This window comes from Ictidomys tridecemlineatus, chromosome 1 (assembly GCF_052094955.1).
Source record: "Ictidomys tridecemlineatus isolate mIctTri1 chromosome 1, mIctTri1.hap1, whole genome shotgun sequence".
Lineage (NCBI taxonomy): Eukaryota > Metazoa > Chordata > Mammalia > Rodentia > Sciuridae > Ictidomys > Ictidomys tridecemlineatus.
This window is the reverse complement of record NC_135477.1, coordinates 211,261,318-211,286,964: the sequence shown is the minus strand read 5'-3', so window position 1 is coordinate 211,286,964 and position 25,647 is coordinate 211,261,318. Positions and strand designations below refer to the sequence as shown.

Sequence of the window (25,647 nt, the reverse complement as noted above, 5' to 3'; positions counted from 1 at the left end):
CTTTTACTTTTTACTTGTGATGTGCACTCTCTAATCCAGGTTGGTGTGTGCTGATTTTCCCCACAAATTTACCTTGGGCCTGTATACTTCTCCTCAACACAGAAGTGTGTTTCTGTTTACTGACACTATCTCCATCTGTGTCCCACAGCACTGTGAGTCCAGCTGTTGTCCAACACCTAATTCATCATCAGCAGTTCTGTTTGTTCTCTCTATGATTAGCAACATCATCTGCCTAGCGACCCAAATGGAATCCTCAGCATTATCTTTGGTTACACACCCCTCCTGTTTTGCTGACCCCTCTCCCCCAGTGCCAGTGGTTCAGGACTTATGCAAGAAGTGGGAAACTGGGCTTCTTTCTGCATGCTTTCCCTTCTTCTGCCACACCTCAAATCTCTCTTCAAAAAAACATGACCTTTATTATTGTCTTCCAAGATAAAACATTCTATGGTTCATCATACCAAGTATCATGGTTCCCAAAATGCTCTCCGGAACAGGAGCAGCAGCAGCAGGCTAGTAAAAAATGCAAACTCTCAGGCTCCAGTGCAGACTTAAGAGTTAAATCACTAATGTAGCTGTGCCTAGCAGTATGTGGGTAACAAATCCTCAGGTTGAATCTGCTGCACTCCACAGCAGGAGAATATCTGCACTGTTCTAAACCCTAATTGCACATTAGAATCACCTGTGGAGCTTAAACAATACATAGACCAATTAAATCAGAAATCTCAAATGTCTAGCCTGGTGTCACTATATATCATTTAAAATACTCTCCCTACCCCAGGATGTAGATGCATAGTAAGGGCAAAACAGCTAAAATTGTTCAACTGTTTAAAAATTTTATATATGTATTTATTTATATTATGTATGTATTATGTAATACATATTTATATACATGCAGTAGAAATATTATATATTTGAAGCAGAATCGTTTTTTTCTTGGTACTGGGGATTGAATTCAGGGGACCCTTAACCACTGACCCACATCCCCAGTCCTTTTTTGTGTGTTTTATTTAGAGACAGGGTCTTGCTGAGTTGCTTAGGGCCTCACTAAGTTTCTGAGGCTAGCTTTGAACTTGCAATCTTCCTGCCTCAGTCTCCCAAGATGCTGAGATTACAAGCATGTGCCACCATGCCCAGCTTTGAAGCAGAATCTAGAGTAGTGTTTCTGAAACTTGAATGCACGCTGGAATCACCTGGGAAGCTTCAAAAATGACTGATGATGCCCCTTCTATTCTGATTTAATTGGTTTGCTGTATGGCTTTGGCTCTGGGGTTTTCTGAATTCCCTAGCTATTTATAGGTTGTTTTAATGTGAAGTCAAGGTTAAGATTATTGTTCAAAAGCTCAGATTCTGAAACTCTAATAATGTGCCCAAGAACCACCTGGCGTACTGGATAAAAATAGGAGTGACATCCAGGTGAAGATCCCCTGGACTATCACCTGTAAGGACATTTCCAGCTGGCCCCCAACTGTTGCAGTTGATCTCCATCCATCTGTGCCCCTCACCATTCATTGCCCTGCTTTGGTGTTCTCTAACTTCACCTCCATGGCTTCAAGTCACATTCTTTAAATGTGCCTTGTTTAAGTCATTGGGGGAACTTCAAATTTTTTCAAGCTGATAAATAGTTGTAAGTCAAAAAATTAACCATTTTGGAAAGTGGCAAATTGGGCTGCTACCTTACTTCTTTATCACATAAACCCTACATTGCTACATATACACACACCCATACACACAAAACTCACACGTTTTTTCAGAGAAACCATAAAAGTACTAGAAGACAACATGGATACATTCAGAAAGTAATTTGCAAGTAAAGAAGACCTTTCTGAATAAGGTACAAAACATAAAAGCCATAAAGGAAAACGGTTGGTAAGTTTAATAAAAAACTTTTCCACAGAAAAGTTACAATAAATGACATAAAATAAACAAATGGGGAAAAAACATCTGCAATGTATTGACATAATTGCCTCAATATCAAAAATATTAACAAGAAAATTCACTGGAATATCTGTGAACCAAGTAGTTTATATATATATATTAAAAAAAACATAAAAGGTCAGTGTTTTAAACTCGTCCAACTTCACTCAAAATCATCTCACAAAATTTTACGTGAAGCCTGACATGGTAGCACATGCCTGTAATTCTGGCTATTCAGGATACTAAAGTGGGAAAATCACAGTTTGAGGCCAGCCTTGGAAACTTGATGAGACCCTGTCTCAAAATACAAGGAATTGGGGTTGTGGCTCAGTGGTAGAGTGCTTGCCTGTGTGAGGCACTGGGTTCAATCCCTAGTACTGCAAAAAGTTAAAAAATAAATAAATAAAACATGTGAGATGAGAGATGTGTTAATTGACTGTGGCTAATCATTTCATAACATTTTTATGTCAAAAATCATTTAAATATATACAATTTTGGTAATTATATCTCAGGAAAGCTGAAAATAAAGAGATGTGTATCAAATAATGTGATGCCATCTGTCAAGTTACCAAGATCTGGGGAAAAAATTAGTATTTTCTAGGTTGAAGGGAGATAGCATCCTATATGCCACCAGCCAGAATGTAAACTAGTGTGTTGGGAGAACAATTTGGCTATAGAGATCAAAGTAAAAATGTACCCATGCTGTTAACAAACAGCTCTACTTCTGGGAACATACCTCTTGGATATAATCATATACATATTCAGAATATACATATTAAATCATTAAAACAATAATGTCAGTATAAATACACATTAATAAGATTAAATTATGGTGCATTCTCTATGAGAATGTCATTTGGTGCTAATGGATGGTGGAGATTTAGGTGGAACTAATTTTAAAAATTTCTGATAAGTAATTAAGAAAAAACAAGTATAGAATTTTATATGTTGTGTAAATATAGAGCCTCATATGTGTCACAATAGTGTTTGGGAGCATTATATATGAAATACATGCTGGCGTGTAAATGTGTGTTTCTGGGCAAGTACATAACCCTTCACAAAGAAGTTACATCCCAATAATAGAAGAATGAATGGTGACTCAAAGTTTAGAATAGAGCGTGACACAAAAGTGTTTGAATGAGGGGCTGGAAGTGTAGATCATTGGTAGAGCATGTGCTTAGCATGCACAGGGCCCTGGGTTCAATACCCAGCACACACATACGTTTTAACAAATAAGAAAACCAAAGGTTAAGGGAGATTTTTATTTTTTATTGTTATACCTACTTGGATTGTTTGAATTTTCTTTTCCATGTGCATATAATTGTTTTTATAGTAAAAATCAAAGTATATGTAAATGTGATGCTCACTTCTGGGACTGTCCCTTTGCTAATTCAGGTTCCTCTGCCTCAAAATATCCTTTCCTTTTACTTCTATTTCTAGTACTTTCCTTTAGAACTCAGGTTGAGTGAAGCCACCATGGTTCTCCCTTTTGAATTCAAGGCTTCCTCTGTTTACACATTCTGCCAGGAGCACAGAGGCCCATTGTGATCTGTTGGGTCTCTCTTCTCTGCCTGGTGTGTGAGATCCTCATGGTCAGGGGATGATCTGATTCATCCTTCTTTGTCAAGGCTGCTAAAGGTCTGCCATACAGAAGCCAGAAAGGAAGAAAATGCAGCAGTACTTTCCTTTGTACTACCTACCTTACAGGGATACCTCACCTGACACCCACAGTCATAGGCTGTATCTGATTCCTGGAGTATTTAGAATACAAAGCTGTGGCTTATACACTCTCTCGGGAATTGTCAGTGTCCCCCTTCACTCATTGTCACCATCAACATCACTTGAAAAAAAGCCTCAGCTATCATTTGTCTTTGACTCTGGGCCTAGAGAGTATTCATCATATATTGACTTTTGATAAATGCTGCCAAATATTTAGAATCCCCAAATATGCACCTAGTGTTTCACTTGAAAAAGACCTTAAAGACCCTATCATGCTCTTGAAGAGTAATCACAACTGTTTTCTCTACCTCCATATACCCCCAAATATCTGAAGGATTTGATGTGAACTCCATAAGATAATGTTTCTCCAAAGATTGACATTTGTGCATACAGAATTTCAGAATTGTGTGTGGTTTGAAACAAGATTCCCTCACCACACCCATGAGTTACTTGGGGATTATTTACTAAAACTGTCATGGACAAGACACATAGAGAACATCATCAGAATGGGGACCTGGATGGACACAACCTTGTATATGTGTATTTTCTGCAGAAAGGAATGAATACAAATATTAAAGTAATTGATCTTAATTTTGCTTCTGATAATTACTTGTTGAATTGAGTCTCAATGACTTGATTTTAACTTACCTGATAGTTTTAAATGTTCTAGTATTGCATGGATCCAATCATAGGCACTCTGCCTATTAAGAAATGAAAGCATGAAATGCACAAATCTAAGTTAAATATTTTATTCATGTATTGTTATGTACTGATTATAATGAAAACTGATTTGAACAGACAGATGATTAAAGTTGATAGTGAAACTGTAAGCAAGATTATGGCTAATGAATGTTTTCCTGTCTGTGTTATGCTTTTAAAGAAATTTCAGATATTAACCGAGAAACAAACTGAGATACACAGTTTAGCTTGGGGGTATGGTGGATGTTCCCATTGTAGAGGAAGGGAGAAATTGTGGAGATGACTGAGTTCAGAAGAAAGCAGCAATAGGACTTATGTGTGGGAAGTTTTGTATAATAGTATCCCTTTTTCATCCCAGGTTTTTGTTTTCCATGGTTTTGGTTATCTATGTTCAACTTCAGTCCAAAAATATTAAATGGAAATTCATGAAGTAACAATTTATATGTTTTAAATCAATGTTCTGAATAACATGATGAAATCTCCATCTATCCTGCTCCAACCTGCCGAAGATATGGACCACCCCATTGTTGAGCATATCCACATTGTATATGCTACCTGTATTCACACTGTATATATAGCCACCCATTAGGGACTTAGTGACCATCTCATATTTTAGATTGTCTGTGGTGTCCCAGGGCTTGTGTTTAAAGCTTATCTTACTTAACAATAGCCCCAAAGCACTGGAGTAGTGATGCCAGCAATCCAGATAAGCCAAAGAAAAGCCATAAAGACTTTTCGTTAAGTGAAAAGATGAAAGTTCTCTACTTAATAAGGAAAAAAAAATATATGCTGCTGAGATAAAAGTTATTGGTAATCTCTTATTGTGCCTAATTTATAAAGTAAACTTTATCATGAGTTATGTATGTATAGGAAAAAAGTATGTGTGTGTAGGTTTTGTTACTATTTGTGGCTTCAGGCATTCAGTGGGGGTCTTGGAATGATTGTCCCTTATTCATGGGGGATGCTATACCTTGATATAACCCCAGAGGATACCTGTGGTCAGGTGGGATTTTGTAGTGTTGGTGTGGTAGAATATTATTTATTTGAGTTGATGGTAAAGGAAGTTCAGAATACTAAAATGTGTGTGAGACGACAGGGAAATGTATAAAAGGGACATTAAGTTTGTGTGCCTGAGACAAGGAGTGTGGGAAATTGAGTTTAGGAAGAAATGGGCAAGCAAAAGAAAATTCCAAGACTTCATTATTAAGAACTATAAGGGGCAAGTGCAAGTTCAGAATATGATTTACAGGACACAAGGAGGTTCTAACACTGTGGTTCTCAACTCTGCCAAGTAATGTCCCTTCCTTTAAAGGGTTCAGGCAGAGGCTGAACATAAGCATTTTTATAGCTGCCCAGTTGCTTTTCACACAGTCTAGGTTGAGAACTGTTTTTGATCTAAGAGAATGTAAGGAAAGAGTATGAGAAAAATATAAGAGGAGAAAGAGCCTCAGAGCCAGGGATTTCCAAGATCTCCTGCATGGTTTGTGGGAGCTGAACCTCGGAATTTTAATTGGTCAGATTCTTGGCTCATTACTTATTATTTCATTATGAAGCAGTAGGGATTGCATGTCTTTGATTATTTTAAGCCTGAACAGGTTTCTGGATTTAGAAACTGAAAAATGATTATTTAAAGGAAAACCCCCCTCATATATAGCTTGCTTCTTTCAAATAAATTTCCTTTATACCAGAGGCCAAAGGAGCATTTACAACTTAAGTAGAACCACCTTAAATTTAGTATTTACTTTTTAACTAAGGAGTTGACAGGAAGAGATTTATAATAGAAAATACCTTTAGATTACATTTAGGAAGTCATATGGATAATGCAGCATTTTATTTAAATTCTTCCTCCCTGAAATGGAATTATTCAGCAATTGAAGCAGTGTAAGAAGAACCAATTTCCTGATAACATCCCCCACTCTTCTAGGTAAAAAGGGAAATTCTTTGTATCTAATTATGTTAAGGAATTGAAATCCCCATTGTGTAAAATAGAAAAAAAAATAATAACATCTACAAGTTGTTACATTCTTTAACTATTCAGGTTCAGAGACTAATTAATGATCTGAGAGTAATAGAATGAATCAAGTTTCATATAATCACATACAACTTAGGAAGATCTGTTATAGTGGCTGTGTTCCTACCTCCCCTTCCCTGATCTTACAGTGCTGTGCTACTCAGTAACTTTCAACAAAGGGTAAAAGTAATCTCTCGTCTGCTGCTGGGAAAATGAATTACTGTAGATGGGAGGAAAACATACAACTAAAAATCAACTTTCTTCATTACTCTTGACATTCACCAGTCTTTACTCAGGATCACCTTGAGATGTGACATCAATTCAGAGTAATAAGGAAGGGTCAATGAAAAGCTAAAACATTCTCAAGAACCCATTATAACACATCTCCAAGGGATTCGTGTCAGTGCCACTGCATTTCAATACAGTACACAAATTCCAGGGGAATGGCTTCATGAAACTGAGACAATAGACATCCGTGAGAGTCTCACGACACAGAAATTGACCCTTTAGTGTGTCTCTCTCCCACTTCCTACGTGTTTTCCATCATATAACCTCATCAGTCATTCCTTAGAAAACATTACAGGTACGCTTATTAGGCTCTTGTGAAACAATACATTTTATGTATGCTATTATGATTGAAAGGTTGTTTTTAAGTCATTTTGATAAATTTAAGAGCTTTGGTTTAGGAAAATTTCTTTTTTCACATGAGTAAGGATTCAGAATTGGTTTTGCAAGATGAGTCTGAAGTTGGTGAAATACATATCTGCTTCTGTCAGCAGATTTTTAGCTCTTTGCATCTTCCTCACCTATTTAATCTCTTCTAGCCAGTAACTCAAAGCTCTATGAATAAAGAACTTAATTCTTAATTATTGCATTAGGAAAAAAAACCAATATGTTTCTAGTTTACTATGTAACAGGGACTAGGTTAGGCACTGAGAACTCAAAATACACTTTTTGTGTATGTACACATGTAACCAGGGTTTATCCCTTATTGGCATTTAGAATTGTAAATTAGTGAGAAGAGAGAAATGGAATATAATATGCATATCATTATATGCCATTCACTTTTACCTGTGGTGACAGGAGACAGAAAAATTGAAATTATTATTCAAACTTTAATATTTAGCCTACAAAAATCTTCTTCCCTACAAATCTTTCCTAGCACTATTGCCCTTCAGTTTATTAGGCACTAAATACTTTGAAGTGGGGAAAATAAAACATTATTTGTTCTAAAATATAAATAGAAAACTAACAGAATTTTTAAGTGTTTAGGTAATATAAATATTACCTATGAGAACTGCAACTAAATGTAATGTTATTATATAAAATTGTAATAATGTAGAATGTGAACACCTTAATTAATTAATTAATTAATGGTATTGGGGACTGAACCCAGGGCACTTAAACACTGAGTCATATTCCTAGCCCTTACTAAGTTAGGACCTCAATAGGATGCTGAGGCTGGCTTTGAACTTGTGAGCTACCTTGCCTCAGCCTCCTGAGCTGCTGGGATTACAGCAATATGTCTGGCAATATGAGAACATTTTAATGTATTTAAAAATATTTGAGATGGAGACCCCTAAGACAGACAGACTGCAACCTATTGAGATATCAAGTTTTGCTCTTTTCTCACACCCCCAAACCAAACCTCGGTCTTCCCCTCCTCCTTTAATGTTGCCATCTGTCCATTCACTTAGTCCTAAAATCTAGAAGCCTTCTTTGTTTGCTCCCTGCTCCATTCCACTCAGTCCCATTTTTTAGCAAATTCTTTTGGCTCTACTGCCCAAATGTCCCTGAGATCTGCAGCCACCCCCTCCAAACCATCATCTTCTCTCCTTTGTATATGCCTATGGATTCCTAAGTAATCTCCCTGCTTCTTCCATTCTTGCCTGCTTATGGCCCATTGACCACAGAATAACCAGATGGGTCTTTATCATCTCATTCCCCTCCATAAATGTTTAATAGATATTTGTTGACTGCATAAGTCAAGTAGGGAGTAATGGAGCTGGATCTAGAAGTATCGGTAAGACAGAAACAGGGAAAACCAAGAGATTCAGAGAACCCACATTATAAGAAAGCCTTGATCCATTGTGTATAATTCTCTCTTTACCTGAAAACCCAATCGTATTAGTCTACTTTTATTCATTGGCCTGCTGTGAACACTTCACACTATACCCAGGAACAGTGCCATTGACAGCCAATCAAGGATTTTCCTTGGCTACTCCGAGTCTAAACAGCTGCCCAGGTTTAATTAATATTCTACAATTATATTTGGAGTGGAGCCAGTTTCTGAGACAAGTGTCTAAGTGAAAGGATGTCTGGCTCTCTTTACACGTCACCTGTCTGGGTTCATTGGGATAGACTCAAGCATGATTTGAACCATGATTCTACAAAGCTCGTTCTCTTTGAAGTTTCTGTGCAAGAGTTTCAGTAGCCTCAGCTGGGGATGTGGCTCAAGTGGTAACATGCTCACCTAGCATGTGTGAGGCACTGGGTTCAATTCTCAGCACCACATTAAGAAAAAACACAAAATAAAGATATTGTGTCCACCTAGAACTAAAAAATAAATATTGAAAAAAAAAAGAGTTTCAATAGCCTCTTCATCTGCTGGCATTCATTTTGCAAGGAGATCCTAGGTTTGATTAAGTTTGCTCTTAAGGATTTTGAACAGTGGCCATATGCTGTTGAGGATCTCCTACAAAACGGTAAGAAACACTACTCTGATTGTTATGGTATGAAATGTCACAATTAATTTAAGAGGCTTACTAAGTAATGACAACAAGGGTTCAAATGGGGGCTTATTGTTTGATCCACCAGGAGTTTCAAATGGTAATTATCATTATTCTTGGATTCCCTCAGTCTTGATAGAAACTCAAGGCATCAGAAACTATCTCATCCACAGACAGCTATTAAAAACACATTAATAATCTATAGTGAGTAGAGCATATGCCTTTTAAAAAGATTTGTAGCTTGCTTCACTGTGGCAAAGACACGGGACTTCTCCAAGCTAATTACAAAGCAATCAAACAATTTAATTAATCTGGAAATCACTTTCTTAACAATAACTGCCTTCTGAAATGAGGCACCCTGTGTAGCACCATTAGGTAGAATATGGTTTTGATACACTGTTGTGTATTAGCCATGCTGTTGCCCATGGGGATCATGAAGTTAATTACTTAAGTAATACCTGACCACTACTAAAGCTTACTTTACCAGGTCAGAAACATCAACTGTGATACCAGCAGTCTATAAAGTATCCTAGCACTCAAACATCCAAGAGCCAACAAATCCCCGGAGCAGCAGGATTTGAGTTATAAGCAAGTGCTGCACATATGGGCAGAGAATTAACTGGCACCAGTTTTCATTTGAGAGTCTCTCAGGTATTGCTTTGCAGATGGGTGGATGAATTCAGAGAGCAGTGCTGTAAGGAGTGAAGGTCATGTATAGGACTCTGGTTTCAATCCGTCTTGCTCTCATCCTGGGGAAGTGCTGTGCATGTATGCAACTGGAAGGCCCTCATCTCTGCATTAACAATATAGATGGCATGCTTTATAATTTTATCTGTTCTGTTAGCAGCATTTTGATCATTGTATAACAAAACAGTGTCACTAAATTTTCAGAGACCAAGCAGAAATCAATTTCTATTTCAAATAAGAACAGACTTCACCAGATTGACTTCTGTGTGTCTATTTTGCTAGTCTTATAATTTCTCCCTAAGAAAAATGCAATTTTTTAGTTACATGTGGTACAGAAGTCCACAAAAAGGCTCATTTACCCTTTTCTTCTTTTACCACCACAACTTTGCTTTCTCTAGATTCCAGATTGTTGGGTTTGTCATTCTGTTCTCTCAGTTCACTGCATTGGTGATGCCACTCAACTTGTAGTGTATACTCTTTTTTCATCACTGATTTCTAATCCATCACCCATCACACTTGGTCTGCCCACCACAATATTCTTTCTCTTTGCCTGGCCTGCCTGATCTAGCTTCTTCTCTTCTGATGCTCCTTTGTCTGCCCCACTCATGCCAGGTGAAAACCTATGTCACCTCTCCCTTGCATTCAAACATCTCTTAAGTCACCCCAGTAGTTCCTGCATAAACATAGCTTAAATCTTATTCACTTTACCAGTATGAATTTTCTGCATCCAGTAACCCTGTCTCTTTTATCTCCCTACTGTTTAGGTTGCTTGTGACCTCCCAGAAATCCCCTTCTCTTTCTCCCCTTATCTAAAACTTGCTGAACTGCTCTCAAATTGAGCGATAGTCTCTTGTCCATAAGGAATTATCAGATACTCTAGTCCACATCATTCTCATCATTTTCTGTGCTATCCATGACTCTGCAGAGTCTTGATAATGTAATTATGCATTACATAGCATTATTTCCCCTTCATTCTACCCAACTCCATTTCTCAGCAAATCCTATTGACTGTACTACCAAAACATTGACAGTGGACTCATAAGATTTTATGACCTGGTGATGTGGATACCCCCTCACGTGTTTAAGTACATCCTGTAATGTTCACAGGATGATGAAATTGCCTAGCAACACATCTCGGAACGTGTCTAGTCCTTAAGCAACACATGCCTCTGTGTATGCTATGCATATTTTCATTTCAGCTTAGCTTTTCAATCCTGAGAAAAAGAATGATCTGTATTATTAAGATCATACAGATAGGTCTGCAACTTGAAGTTGAAGATGTGGGAATTTGGGTTTGGTTCTATAGCAGTAGTAGAATTAGAGATGTATGTAACATTTATATAATGGGGAAGACATTACAAATTTAGATTTTATAGCAATGAATTGGAAACCAAGGATTTCTCCATAGTGAGGGAAGTTTTTCAGATCATATACAATATATAGGTGTAGACATTAGGCCTAAAAATCTTGGATAGAAAATTATTCCTCTGCAATGAGAGAAAACTTTGCAAATCATACATAGAAGAAGATAACTTTCTTATGTTTGGCTTTTGATATCTTTTATATGGATATGTTGATAGAGCTAAAGCTATAATGCTTTGGTTATTAGAAGTGAATTCAGAAAACAGATTATAGACGGAGAATATAGAAAATATAATTAATGGGTTAAATTATGTACTTAATTGATTGATTGATTTTTAAATTTTTTATTAGTTGCTCAAAACATTACAATGATCTTGACATATCATACATTTGATTCAAATGGGGTACGTAATCTTATTTTTTCACGTGTACAGATTGCAGGATCATATTGGTTCTACAGCCACATTTATACATAGGGCCATATTAGTATCTATTGTATTCTGCTACCCTTCCTATCCCCCCTCCCTATTTAGTTTTAAATAAAAAAAGTTAAATGGTAGTGAAATTTTTTTTTAAGTAGGTAAGAGGAAAAGATTCAATCAATACACCAGGAAAGGAAGCCCAAGATGTTAAGGCAAAATCAGAATATGAGAGATGGCTAATGAAAGCCATCTTTTCTTTTTCCTCCTCCTGTTTTGTTTTTTTTTTAATTGTGCTGCATTTATATCCATCTCTCTGCCCATCCATCTTCAATGGTATGGGTTACCGTGTACTGTAAAATGTTACATGGTTTTCTGGGAACCACTGACTAAAAATCTCTAAAAGTGAAAAAGATTGTAAATTAATTCCTTGTTTCTTCTTTCTCCAGATTTGTAAAAATATTTAATGATCTCTCTAATTGATTACATTCAAATCTCCAGAGATGGTGGTATTTTCTTTACTAAGAACACAAGCTAAGAATTTGCAGCCAATTTTTCTTGGTCTTATATTTCATTCTAAGTGAATGAGGTAGCCAGGTCTGTTCTCAAAATATCTTGACTTCAAACAAGTAGTCGTTTTGTTACTCCTAATAATTTACTGGTAATTTGCTCTATATGGTGTATGAGCAAAGTGAATATTTCTCTCAAATAAAAAAAAACATCTATTCAAAGATTTCTGGCATTAGACTATTCCCCATAGGAAGCAAAACTTTTTAGCTATCTTGAAATTATTGAGATCTTTTATGGAATATAGAGAGTAAAAAGCTAAGTTAAGGGGGGAGGAATGAAAGCTGTTGAGAGGAGTCAAAATAACTTAATTTAGCAGTGTAGGTTAATGGACAAAATGAATCCTGGATTAATAGATGGCAAAAGCAAAATCCATTTCTCTAAGGGGCCAAGGAACACCAGATGCGAAGACATAATAAATTTTATTGCAGTAGGGGGAAAAATGTTTCTTGATTCTCTATCCATAAAGAAATGGGCATCTCAGCACTTCCCCCATTGAATAGCTCTGATTGTAGTATCTGTCATAAAGTTAATGGCATCTGTTGAAGACATCACTATAAAATTTGCAACCCTAAGTTAATTGAAAAATTTCAGTAGAGATGCAGCTAGTCCAGAAGTCCTCAAGGTAGCCATAAACTTAGCCTCCTTAATGTGTTAGTCTATTCTTTTTGCACACTGGTAATAGGTTGTTTTCCTTTACAGTCAGGTACTGACTTTAATGTGAAATCTTGTGTTCCTTACACCTAATTACAATTTTCATTTCACTAAGAAACCAGTGCTGTGGCAACTGGACTTGCTGATGGGGGATGGAACATATTTCCAGATTTATCAGTCATTTTTCAAGAATATACAGGCTAACTTTGTAGCCTTTCCTCACCTCCTCACTGAAATCAACTCTAGTCCCAGGCGGTCCTCAGTCAGTTCCACCAATCTAATTAAACATGCAGAGAGAGACAGGGTGGTCTGGAGTGTCCTGAACTTGCCCTCGCCAGCTGCCTGCCAAGCTTTCTCAATGATCAGCAGCAGGTTGAGTGGGCTAATAGAGAAAGTAACAAGCCCCAGAGGAGCTGCCCTCCTTCTAGTGAGCAATCAGTGCCCCTCTCTGCCTCCAAAGGACTTGGGAAGATACGTGCTGCCAGTCTCTGTGTGGCTATGGCTTTTAGAGGCCACCTGGCCAGTCATGCTCCAGCTGCTTAGGAGCAGAGAGATTGTTGAAGAAAATATTGACAAGGAATAATCCTGCTGGACCCCTCTAGCGATGCTAGGATAGATCTGGGTCATTTTAGAAATACATCCAGGGGGCTGGATTCTTCCTAGTATTTTATAGCTAGGCCTGATACACACACATTTCAAATGTGTACTTTGAGCATTTGCTTTCAGGAACTCAGACATTTTACTAAGGTGGTCTCCCAAATAGAAGTACCTCCAAATTGAAACGTGTACCTGCCCATTCTGCTCTTTGAAATGTTAGCATCTAGAGGGTTACAACCCAGACATTTAGATATTCACTAGTCTATAGGGCCAAAATCTTTAGATTATTAAATGTGTGGAAGACTGCAGTTGGTGATATGGGTGACTATGTGTATTCATTTATCTTGCACACATGGAAAGCTCTGCTGGAACTCAGGCACTGCTCCTCCAAAACGTACTCCAGGTAAAACCAAAAATATATTTTAAGGGGAAAGGACATTTTACAAAAATGTAAAGGAACTTATGACTAAGGAAAGAAGATTCTACATATGGATAATGGTACAAAAAACAAAATCTTGTAAAGTTTTCTCTTTTCTCTCTCTCTAGGAAATAGCCCTCAAGATAGTCCAAGAAATTTCTCCCCCAGTGCCTCAGCCCATTTTTCATTTGCACGGAGGTAAGAACTTCTTGTGAGTGATACATGTAATATGGAGAATTCCATTTCCAGTCCCCTCCCCCTCCCCCTCCCCTCCTGCTCTTGAGGGTCCCGCTGGTTGTCACATAAGGCCTTACTGAAGAATTCCACCTTACTTTGGAATTTGAAGTCCCTTTTTTGGTCCTTCATCAAATGGAGATATCCCAGTGAGGTCAGAAAATTATACTTTCTCTCTTTTCTTTCATCCCTAGTACATGCCTTGTACATGATTGGTGGTCAACAGGTTATTCCTGAATTATCTGAGCTTAAATTATAGAGGTTTCACTAATCTGTGTCATAGTGCAACTTTTTTGTTGTCCATATTGAATAGTTTTTCTAAAAATGGCTTTCTTGGGACCACAAAGTGAGATGCTTCTATATTTGGGAGCATTAAGCCAGCAGTGTAGTAATCCCCGCTGAGGGAAGAAAAAAAAATATGTGGATCATAGGGGGTTTTGTTTTGTCTTGTGATCATGTTTATAATGGGACGTGGGATATTAAAGAGATACATCTCCTTTTGGGCAGTGAGTCAAGAGGAAGTATTATTGTTCTGAAGGATCTAATATTCAGCCTTTGCAGGGATCGTCTTCTACAATGGTATAACCCTGTCAGAGGAGTATACTCAGCCATGTCCTCCTATTCTACAGGTGCAATCAGTGTACTTCACCCTGTTAAATTCACATACTTAACGTGTCCTTCTCTGTCCAGGAAGAACACAGTGAAAGAAAAATGCCCCTTGAGTCTGGTCTCTGAATGTTCAGGATAAATTTGGTTTATTATCTGAATGTCTTAGATATTTGCTAAAATTTCCTCAGATTCCTGGGTATATTCTGAAGGAGATTAAAGTAGCACTTAATAAATTCATATAAGTAAATTAAAAACTGCATTTGTTCCTACCTATATTACTAATCAGCAAAACTTACAATATGCTCACTGCTCTTTGTCAGCATGTGATACATTTTCTATTGAAGAATCCAGAGGAAAGGATATGTTTGCAGCATTATCTAAATTCTGTATAATTAAGATTTCATTAAGCCTCAAGCCAAAAAAGAAATGTCTGTTCTTTCATTAGTTTAGTCATTTCCCATCATATGTTAAATGTCTATATGTTTCCCGCTGTGGGGATGATATAAGAATAATTAAGACATCATCTCAGCTGGTCACAGTGGCTCACTCCTATAATCCCAGTGACTTTGGAGGCTAAGGAAAGAGAACTGCAAGTTACTGGCCAGTCTGGGCAAACGTAGTGAAACTCCATCTCCATCTACAAAAAACAAAAGCAACAACAAACAAACAAAACCCCACAATCCCCAATGATCTTAACAACTCCACACCATAATCTTCCCTTAATTTCAACTTCTTTTAGTTTCTCATTTTAAGTACTGTAAAGAAAACATGAAAACTAACTGTGTCCCAGGAAGCCTCTTGTCCAGTGAATATTAATTCATGATAGTACTACTATTCCATGTGGGAGAAAGAATCCTCTAAAAATAAACAAACAGACCTCTAAAAAAGGTGGGGGAGAATGCGTTAATTACTTTAATAAGAAAAATGCAAATCTCATTACAGCATGCATTAAAACATGACAGAAACCATAGCCTCTTAATCCTGCCAGATTTAGAAAAATGAAGAGAATCTAATAATGAAGTGGGTGGCTGAAGGACAGATGAATCTGGTTTCTGTGCTTTGAAAAAAAAAATACACAAACCCCAAAGCATGTTATTTTTTGACAAACCATAAACCGTGACAGGAGATTATCACAGGAGACCTCTGGTTCATTTTGCATGAACTTCCAGCTGGAATTCCCTCCACACTCTTCAAAAAGTATTAATTTAGATTATGACGTGAGTGATCATCTTCTTAAACATTTATTCAGGTAAACAGAACTCTGTATTGGTTATGAAAATTCAAATTGGCTGTTTACCATCTGGGAGTCTTCCTCTTCAATTTTGGAGTTAATTTTCATTTAGGAAGCATGGAGATTTTATCCAGGGTCACTGTTGCTGTGAATTTCTGAGCCTTTAAAAAAATGCCATTTTAAGACTCTCACATTTTATTTTCTTATGAATTTAGTCCAATAGAGGAAATATTGCTGTATTTTTAAAACTATTCTTGGGTGAAGAATGAAGGCCAGGCTTATTAATCTTTTCTGACCTTATTTATTTCATTGATAGACACCTCCTATAATAGTTCAATTACAAACTGTAAAATATGATGATGCACACTTCTTTTCCATATTTTTCTAACCCAGATTCAAGAGCAAATTTATCAAGTTAATTTTAAATACTCAGGTTTAAAAACAATAAAAAATGAGCATCATAATATCTGGAACAAGGAAACATTTTCATACTGCTAATTGTAACACACAGGTTCAGTATCCCTAATCTGCAAATCCAAAATCCAGAATGCTCAAAATTCTGAAACTTCTTGAGAGCCATTGAAACTTTTGAGCAGGAACATGATACTCTAAAGAGTTTCAGATTTGAGGAATTTGGGATGCTCAAGGTTAAAGCTCATATACATATTTGAACAGACAAAAAAGTTCCCAAATCTGAAACACTTGTGGTCCCAAGAATTTTAGAAGAGGATGTTCAACCTGTACTGATGCTCAATCCATCTAATTGTAAATTACTCCCCCCCCCCCCCCGCCTCCCTTTTTTCCTCCCTTGTAATAATGGTCTGGCTTTGTGGAAGTTACAGAGGTTTACATTACTTTCACTTCCATTGGAAATCTAATGCCTTTGAATAAATGCTAAGGGTCTCTCCTAGTTGCCTATTTGTTATTTTCCAGGTTAAATCACAGAATATATTTCCACAGCAATTTACAAGAACAGATTTGGTTGCGAATTCAGATCATGAGAGCACTTTTGACCAATGCAACTTCCTACTTCCTGTTTCAAAATTCTTTCTTGATTTTAGTTGGTTATATTACGTTAGTATAGTTCAATTTGTTCCTGCATCAAGTAGAATATACACTGTATTACCCTAGGTGACTATAACAATTAAACAAAGAGAGAAATTTGCTTTCTCTTCATTCAAGTGAAATAGCCTGGTTGATATCAGAGCTTTTCATTCTTTCATTGTTGTGCATTTTTTAAATCTAAATTTTGTGAGTAGTGTTGAAATGATCATTTTATATTATGGCCGATTTCTTGGTGTCCTGTGTTTCCATTAGATGTTTTTCCTTCCTACTTTTTCCTTTAATGTAGCATTGAAATTTTCACCCACAAATAAAGATTCTTCAAAAAAGCCTTGTTGTTTGGCAAGAATGTAGTCATGTCTTCAGATAATGTTTTATTGGTAGCTAGTGCAAAGAAAAGACAACATTGTTAGCAGAATCCAAATTGCACTCCTATGATAGCTTTCTTGAAAAGGGAGCATGTTCTCTCTTAAGTACTGAATACAGCATATATAGTAACTCCTGATGTGTGGTTGTCATGGTAATGAAAATGCAATGGTCCTTTTGCTCCATTTGAGTAAATAGATATGGACAACTTAGGGAACTTTATGAGACATAAATTATTTCTGGTTGATGGCTGTACAGAGTACTGAACACCTTCTTGTTTAAACATATTTCTAGCTGTGTGTTTTCTGGACTAAGCAAATGTAATTTATGCTTCAAAGTTAATAAGAACATGTCTCCTCTTGGAATTGTTCATCCATCTGAAATATGTTCGTTGTTACCTGAGGGAAAGCAGAGTTAATGAATCACAAAACAAAATCATAGTAGGGGAAATTGTGCCCCTCACTCTTTCCAGAGACTAGTTTCTGATAATTGCTATTAAATGGACTGAATAATTCTTTTAAAATCATATCTTTTTCTTACTTTTCCAAATTGGAAATATTTGAAATATAAAGTATAGGCATGGTGAGGTGAACCTGTATCCATTTAACTGATATAGTTGGATATCTTTATATTATTATAATTATTTTCTTCTTAAACCTTTAATATTTTCAATTGTTTAAAAAATGTTCTTGAACATCATATAACTTAGTTTTCCCAATTCCTTTTACCCAGTGTATTTATAAACATTTTGCTTCTTTTTTTTTTTTTTTAAACATACTTGATTCAATTGTACTCCAATCATGGTCACAGAAATGACAGGTAAATTTCACGGAAATCTTAACGTTGTAGTAGTTCTGTGATTTGTCCACTTGATTTTCTCCATTTTGTCTTTGTGGACCATTTGCCTTTATTTCAGTAACATTCGTTACTATGATAATATTTCCTTTGAATACCAGGCTAAAAGGTCAGCTTTTATACAAACATCTAATTGTGGTTTCTCAAAGTCTAATGCTGTTGAATTCCCTGATTTAAACTTATTGGGAATATGTCTCTGGTAGATTTAACCTATTCTTTTCTTTCCTTTAGTAAATTAATATAGTCTTGGATTATTTTTTTAAAAAAATCTACATTTGCTACAGCATCTAAGAATACAATAACCCTCTTTATAAAATGTGTTTTTCCTATTTTCCCCCCTGTGCAAATTTGCATGTATTTGTTTCCACAATATTTTATAATTTGGGGGGTACAGTCTCCCTTGAAATTGATAATAAAATTGCTAATAGTTCCACAATGGTAAAGATTTCAGAAATTTTGCTTTCTGGTGTTACCTTGCCCTGTCAGTGGTAGTACCTATACCACTGCATGAATTCATCTTAGACCCTTGTATAAGTGACTCTAATTCATAACTCTAGTCCACCTCAGAAGCCACTGTCCTACTGTCATTTGAAGATAAAAACTATTCTCATCAAGGTTCCTGAGAGCTTTACCTCTAAAACTAAAGCAGATGACTTTATTCTTTGCATTTGGCTCTGTTACTAGGGCCGATTTTTTTTTTTTCCTGCCTCTGTCACTGGCCATAGCTAGGCTGCATGCTCAGAAACTGCAATGGGTGGACACATGGTGAAGCCAAATCCCTTTCAATCACTGGGCATTAATCCTACAGAGGTTCTGAGCTCAAAGGCAGTCAGTTGCTTAGTGGTGAAATTATTTGCCCCTTGAAGGTTGAGCCAGCTCTAAGCCTGCTGTTCCCTGCTTCCCTAGGTGTGATGAATAGAAAATGTTCCCTTAAAAATACTAAGTGGAAAGTGCTAGGGAAGCCCTGGACTTCCCCACAGGCTCCGGTTCCATGGTGGAATTCAGGCTCTTGCAAAGATTGCAGGCCTGGATTTTAGTTCCCAGATGAGAGTGCTTTTCCTCCCCGCTTCTGTTTGTATTCATTTGAATTTGCTGAGTCTGATCATTGTAATTATCCCTGGTATTCATTTTGTCAAAGTGTATTAGTGAGAGATCAATACTATGGATCAACCCATTCACTTTCTACTTGTTTGGGTGTATTGATTCCATTTAAATAAAATTCAACGTGCTGTATAATGTTTGTTTACCCTGACCGTGGTTGAGCATTTCCACATCCTCACAGATTATGTTTGTGTCATTCATTTGACTAAAAATTCTTGGTTTCCCTGGGGTTGCCATGTAGCAGTCCTCCAGTGCTGGCCTGAGCTGACCTTCCCTTTCTCCATAGGTCTGATGGACGCCGCTGGTCCTTGGCTTCCCTCCCCTCCTCTGGCTATGGGACAAACACACCCAGTTCTACCGTCTCTGTAAGTGCCTGCTTTTTTCTCCCTTCTCCCTCACAACTGCAGAGCTAATGAGTGGGCAATGTTTTCTCTGGGTGTTTCCTGGTAGGAAAGAGGAGATAAATTCCACATGTCTCCTACTGTGAATAGGTTCCGCATCCAATGACAGCCTGACAAACACAGAAAGGACCATCTTTTGCTGCAAGCTTCTAAACAGTGGCACATAAATTGTGTAAGATCCAGGATCACAAGTTTGGAGGAGATTGGGAACTTTCACTTTAATACCATTTGGTATAGTTTGGAGGCAGGGGGACACAATCTGATTTTATTGCTTTGGTTCCATGCCAGTGATATTAATACTGAAAGTGCCATTAAACTTGGATGGGCTTGGTCTTTTTTCTTGTGTGGTTTTAGGTAGAAGTTTATTTTGTTTTGTTTTCTCCTAAAAACAATAACAACAAAAAACAAGCTGTAAATTTGTAGGTGCCTTCTAGGTAAGGACTTTTTGCTTTTGCTTCCCTTTCTTTTTCTTTCTTTCTTTCTTTTTTTTTTTTTTTAACTAGGAAAGGACTTTTAAGGAAAGATGAAAAGGACATTAAATAAAAAGGCAAGATGAAATTATGCAAAAAGGGATAGAGGAAAAGGATGTTCTTGCCCCAAACTAGTAAGATTTTCAACAAGAGGCCTATCATTTACTGGACACAACTCAGTAGATTAGATAACATGGGTTTATAGTTCAAATGAGTGGCCTTGTTGGGTATCTGTATCCACAGGGCTTTAGAAACCAGGTGGTCATTTAGAAAGGCCCAGGAGGTCTGAGGTGTTCAATAAATATCTAATGAGGCGGCCCGGATGCTCTTGTACCAGCCAGGAATATGGAGCAGTGACTGCAGAGCCCTTTTGGATGCATTTCCTTCCTCATTTTGTCAAAATCTGTAGTTTCTTATTTAGGGATATCCATCTATTGTGTTTGCCGCAGCCCAAAGCACTGTGCTAAGCACATAGATTCAGGCACTTAATAATGCTTGAATTGACAAGAAACTGCAGTTAAATTGATAAATGTTAATTGGAATAACCACTGCCTTAATCTTGTGTGTTTCCAGAACCCTGGGTGTAATAAAATGTGGGTTTTCTGGATCACCTATTTTTTCTTTCTTTCTTTTTTCTTTCTTTCTTTCTTTTTTAGTTGTAGATGGACACAATACCTTTATTTTATGTGTTTATTTTGATGTGGGCTGAGGATGGAACCCAGTGCCCCACACATGCTAGGCAGGTGCTCTAACACTGAGCCACAACCCCAGCCCCTTCCAGAGCACCTTTAAAACTGAACTGCTAAAATCTGCTGAATTACTAAGTACTTTCTCTTACAGTGTTTTATCGAAGAGAGGTCATTTATTTTCCAAATATTATTTCCTTTGTTGTAGTATATGAATTTATTGTCCTTTGAGATTATTTTTGAGAAACATCCTAACCATCTTGAGAAGTTCCAGTGGCTCATCAGTCTCACATCTGTAAAAATATTGAATGGCATCACCAAATAAAATTGTCACTAATAGTGAAGTCATCATTGGTCATTATGACAGTAACTGCTCACATCTCCACATTGAAAATATAGAAAACCACAATGTGAAAACAAATGCTGAAATCAATTGACAGAAACAAAGTAATTCTTTTTTTTTTTTTTTTTTAAGTTCTAAGTGCCATACTTTACAAGATCTTTGGGTATCTTTATTTAGAGCCAAACATGAATAAATAGATGCTTGGCTTTCTGTTCTGTGGCTTTCTTGTACATATTCTCATTTAATTCTCCCTAGACTCAAAATTTAAACTCATGTTTCCTGACTCCAAATTCTTTTATTTCAGCCCTATCAGCTTGCAGTGCCTTTAGTGGAGTTCATTATAGTTTGGATGCAGAAATCTCTTTTACAAGAAAAATAGTGTGCAGGACCTCTCCTTTCCATCTCTAGTATGTAGTACACCATTAAAAAAAAAAAAAAACAGAATCTGTAAAGGGGTAAGTTATGTGGAATTGGACTACATTGCATATGAATAATTTTAAAATAACATCTTTACAAGTACATATTATGAGGTAGAACTAGTCTAATTTCTAAAGTGCTGGGGTTCATTGAGTCCTGGCAACAATAGCTGTGATGTAGTTGCTTCCATCTTTCTCATTTTATGGATCAGAAACTCAAGGGGCTATTTATCAACCCCACACTTACCAATATGAATACAACAAGTGGTCTAAACCTTATCTTTTAGCTATTTCTAAGACATTTATATGATATTTCTTAAAACAAACTTTGTAATTAGAAAGTTTAACATGGCCATCAATCATAATGGAGCCACTGCTGTCCCTAACTTCTATATTTGCCTAAAGAAGAAGTTACCTGGGATGGTTTTTAGCCAAACACACATACTCTGTTTTGAACACTTTCTCTCTCTAGCATTTCTCTTATTGAAGAAGGTGATATGTGGTTGTTGATATCAACATTCCTGTTTTTTCTGTTAAAATGAAAATTTAGCTTCCAAGATGCTCTTTTGCCAAAAATCCGAAGGAGCAGTTTAATCTGTGGACTGGAGGTGCCGTTGCATAAAAGCACAGCTCTCTTTTCTCCTTATTGGTTGTTGATAAAAGGGATGAGCAAAAACTAGAAAAGCCATCTTTCTCTCTTCTTCAGTTTATCTGTGCTCCTGTCCTTTAAATATTAGAGCAAAATTTGTGTAAAACTGCTTAGTAGTTACAGTATCTTCTTTCCTAACTCAAATGTGCTTCACTCTTAGATGTCTCATTAACTATTAGTCATTTAGCCAATCAAAAATACACTTCACTTATTTTTAAATAAAACTATAGAATATATACAGATAAATTTATAAGCCTTCTGAAAATATAGTTTAAATTTTACAGATAATTGCATTGTTAGCTGAACTCCAAAACTGCTTATGCTGAAATGTAAACATTATTATATCGTTATCCTTTGGGTATGATGAAAACTGTAAAATTGCCCACATGTTAAAAATGCTATATTCTGAAATTGTAAAGATTTGGTCATATGAAGTCAATCAGTCTTTCCAGAGACTATTTAGTATTGAAACTCTCTTAGCATCAAATTTTGCAGTTAGAATTAATTTGTGGAACTTTTCCAAGATAATACTCAGATCATAATTTTTAATTTTGAAGTAAGTAATATGGAATTGCAGTAGTTGGAAGACATTCCTTCATATATTTCCCACTAGATAAATTATTTTCTGCTGAGAGAAAGAGTGGAAATAAGAATATAAATACTCATAAATATGAGGTATGACTATAAAATTATATTGCTTTTAATAAATAACAAGTAGAAACTTAGGCATGCATATGCATACTATCCTTTGCCCAATGGTTATCTTGAGAGAGTAAATGCTTATTTGAAATTATATCATCACTCAGAACATGTATTTGGAACTCTCATTGCCCTGAAAACTGGCAGAGGTTTTTTTGTGTAAATCTTCATTCTTTGAAAAGGGATATGATTTATACTGTAGTCAAAATCATATGCAAATTAGTTGGAGAACAAGATTCAGTGATACCACATTGAGAGGAATATGAAAAAAAAATGAGACTTAATTTATTGGAAAATTCCCAAACTAATTCTTGAAACTCTTCTAAAAGTGGTATCTCAACACTGTTTTGACCAACAGAGAAGAACCTTTTCAATAAGCATTTGAGAGCAACCTCTGGTGGAACATTCTTGTAGTTCCAGCAACTTGGGAGCCTGAGACAGGAGGATCCTTTGAACCCAGCCCGAGTACCATGAATAGACCCTGTCTCAAATAGATAGATAGATAGATAGATAGATAGATAGATAGATAGATAGATAGATAGATAGATAGATAGATAGATAGATAGTATATGAGGCCCATGGACATTGGAGACTGCATTTGAATCCTTCTGGGATTCTCTTCTCTGGCTTTGAAATTCTCCTCTGAGTCTATCATCTCTGCTGAAACTGAACCTATACTTATGTTTGTCCAACAAAACTCACTTTGGGGGCCCCATTTAATACCTTTTTATTCACCCCTCCAGGCCATTTCACTGTGCTCCTATTGTCCTCATTGCCCTGGGACCATCCTTTTGGTTTGGCCCTAAGTCCAGTTGCACCTTGCTCATTCCAGCCGAGATTAAAAGAACTCTCCCCAGAGAAGCTTCCCACTTCCCTAGTTCTCCAATACTAGGTTAGGACAGCCCCTGTAGCTTTACATCACCCAGTTTATCATGTTCTCTGTCACCAAACATGGGCCACATTGCTTAAGAGGTTATGTAAATTATATGATAAAATTATTTTTAAAATTCTAATGTTTAATAGCTGTTACCATTTTGTTACATTTGCTATAGCTGTTTTAAAAGACATATGTTTATTTTGTTTAATAAATGTTAGAGATATCACTGAAGCCTCTCCCTCTCTATTCTCTCTCCTGCCTTCCTCCACAGAAGACCCCTCTCTGTAGTCCATTTGTATTGTTCTTGGTGATTTGTGTGAAATTCTTGAACCTGCTGTGGTTTGGAAGATTAACCTTATTAATTTTTATTTTTAGATAGGTAACGTGATCTCTTGTTCTTTACATAGTAGCCCAATAGCAATTGGGCCAGCGGCTTATGATAGAATACATTACTATTTCTACAGCAACTTGAATCAACATTCACACTCAGTGGATTAAATAAATATTTTAAATAGCTTACATTTGAATTGATACTTTGCCATCCAAAGTGATTTCTTTAAACTTATGAACAAACTTTTGGGTTTTTCAGTCTTGAGATACAGGAATGTAGACATTGATTTATCTGAGACATATGTATAATTTTTCTGAGTGTTGAACCTGGGGTTTCACATATGCTAGGCAGGTGTTCTACCATTGAGCTGCATCCCCAGCACTATGTATAGATTCTTAAATCTCTTGTTCCATTTGCTAAATTCATTGTCTTTATTGTTACTACCACTGCCTCCCTCCTGCCTGAATTGATTTTATTATTATTTTCCTGAATTCTTGAATTGACTAAGGTCATATGTTTTATTTTTTCATAAGGAACATATTTAAAGCTATGCCTATTTATTCTGAATAAAGCTTTGTGTTTATCTTCTAAGTCTTTCTAGTAGTGTTCTCATTTTTATGGTTTATAAAATAATCTCATTACACTACAAAAGTACCTCTTTGTCTCAGTCTGTTCTTAGTAAGGCATTTTATAATTTCAAGGTATTTGGATATTTTTAGTCTCTAGCCGTTATTTCCTAGTATTACTGCATTTCAGTGCTTTGGTATTTACAAAGGTGCTCTTAATGTACTGACAGGTTTGTTTTTTTTTTTTTTTTAATAAAAAAGCCTGCTAGAACTGACATTTTCAAATGAGTAGCATCTTTCAAAATATGCTTATCCTAAACCATGTTTCCACTTAACAATTTCTCGATCTCTTGTATTAAGAATGCTTAGAGTTTACCTCTCACTAAAACTGTAAACAAGAAATAGTTTCTTTGCTTTATAGCTGTATATCCCAGATTGATTTAAAGTGGTGCTATTTAGCTGTTCACCTTTTCTACCATGTTCTAGGTGTTGTATACTTTCAAAAATCAAAACAGCCAGGTACAGTGGTGCATGCTTGTAGTCCCAGCTACTCGGGAGGCTGAGGCAGGATCACAAGGTTGAGGCCAACCTGGGGAACTTAGTGTAAGCCCTTGTATCAAAAATTTTTTAAAAGGCTGGGTATGTAGCTCAGTGGTAGAGCACTTGACTGGTATGTATGTGAAGCCCTGAATTCAAATCCCTAGTACCATTAAAAAAAAAAAAAATGACAGCCTCAGTGGGGGGGAGAGGGAGGGAAAAAATTACAAAATTTAAAAGTATGATCTTACTGAGAAAGCTTCTTTAACCTTTCTGTTTTACCCATGACACATATTGATGGTAGTGGCATCAAAGGACAGCATGCATTCTTTTTGTGGGAGTAGGTACTGGAGATTGAACCCAGGGATACTCAACCACAGAGCAACATCCTTAGCCCTTTTTGTGTTTTATTTAGAGACTGGGTCTTGCTGAGTTGCC

General features: G+C 36.5%; 1 protein-coding gene across 14 annotated transcripts in view; it reads left to right on the top strand.

The window, feature by feature from the left end:
- Nucleotides 1-25,647, top strand: part of Mast4 (microtubule associated serine/threonine kinase family member 4) — a 554,645-nt gene that overhangs the window by 464,041 nt on the left and 64,957 nt on the right. For all 14 annotated transcript variants that reach the window (XM_078015707.1, XM_078015703.1, XM_040273127.2 and 11 more), the window contains 2 exons: nucleotides 13,905-13,974; nucleotides 19,521-19,599. In XM_078015707.1, the coding sequence (XP_077871833.1) occupies nucleotides 13,905-13,974; nucleotides 19,521-19,599 (149 nt within the window). The remainder of the gene's footprint in view (nucleotides 1-13,904; nucleotides 13,975-19,520; nucleotides 19,600-25,647) is intronic.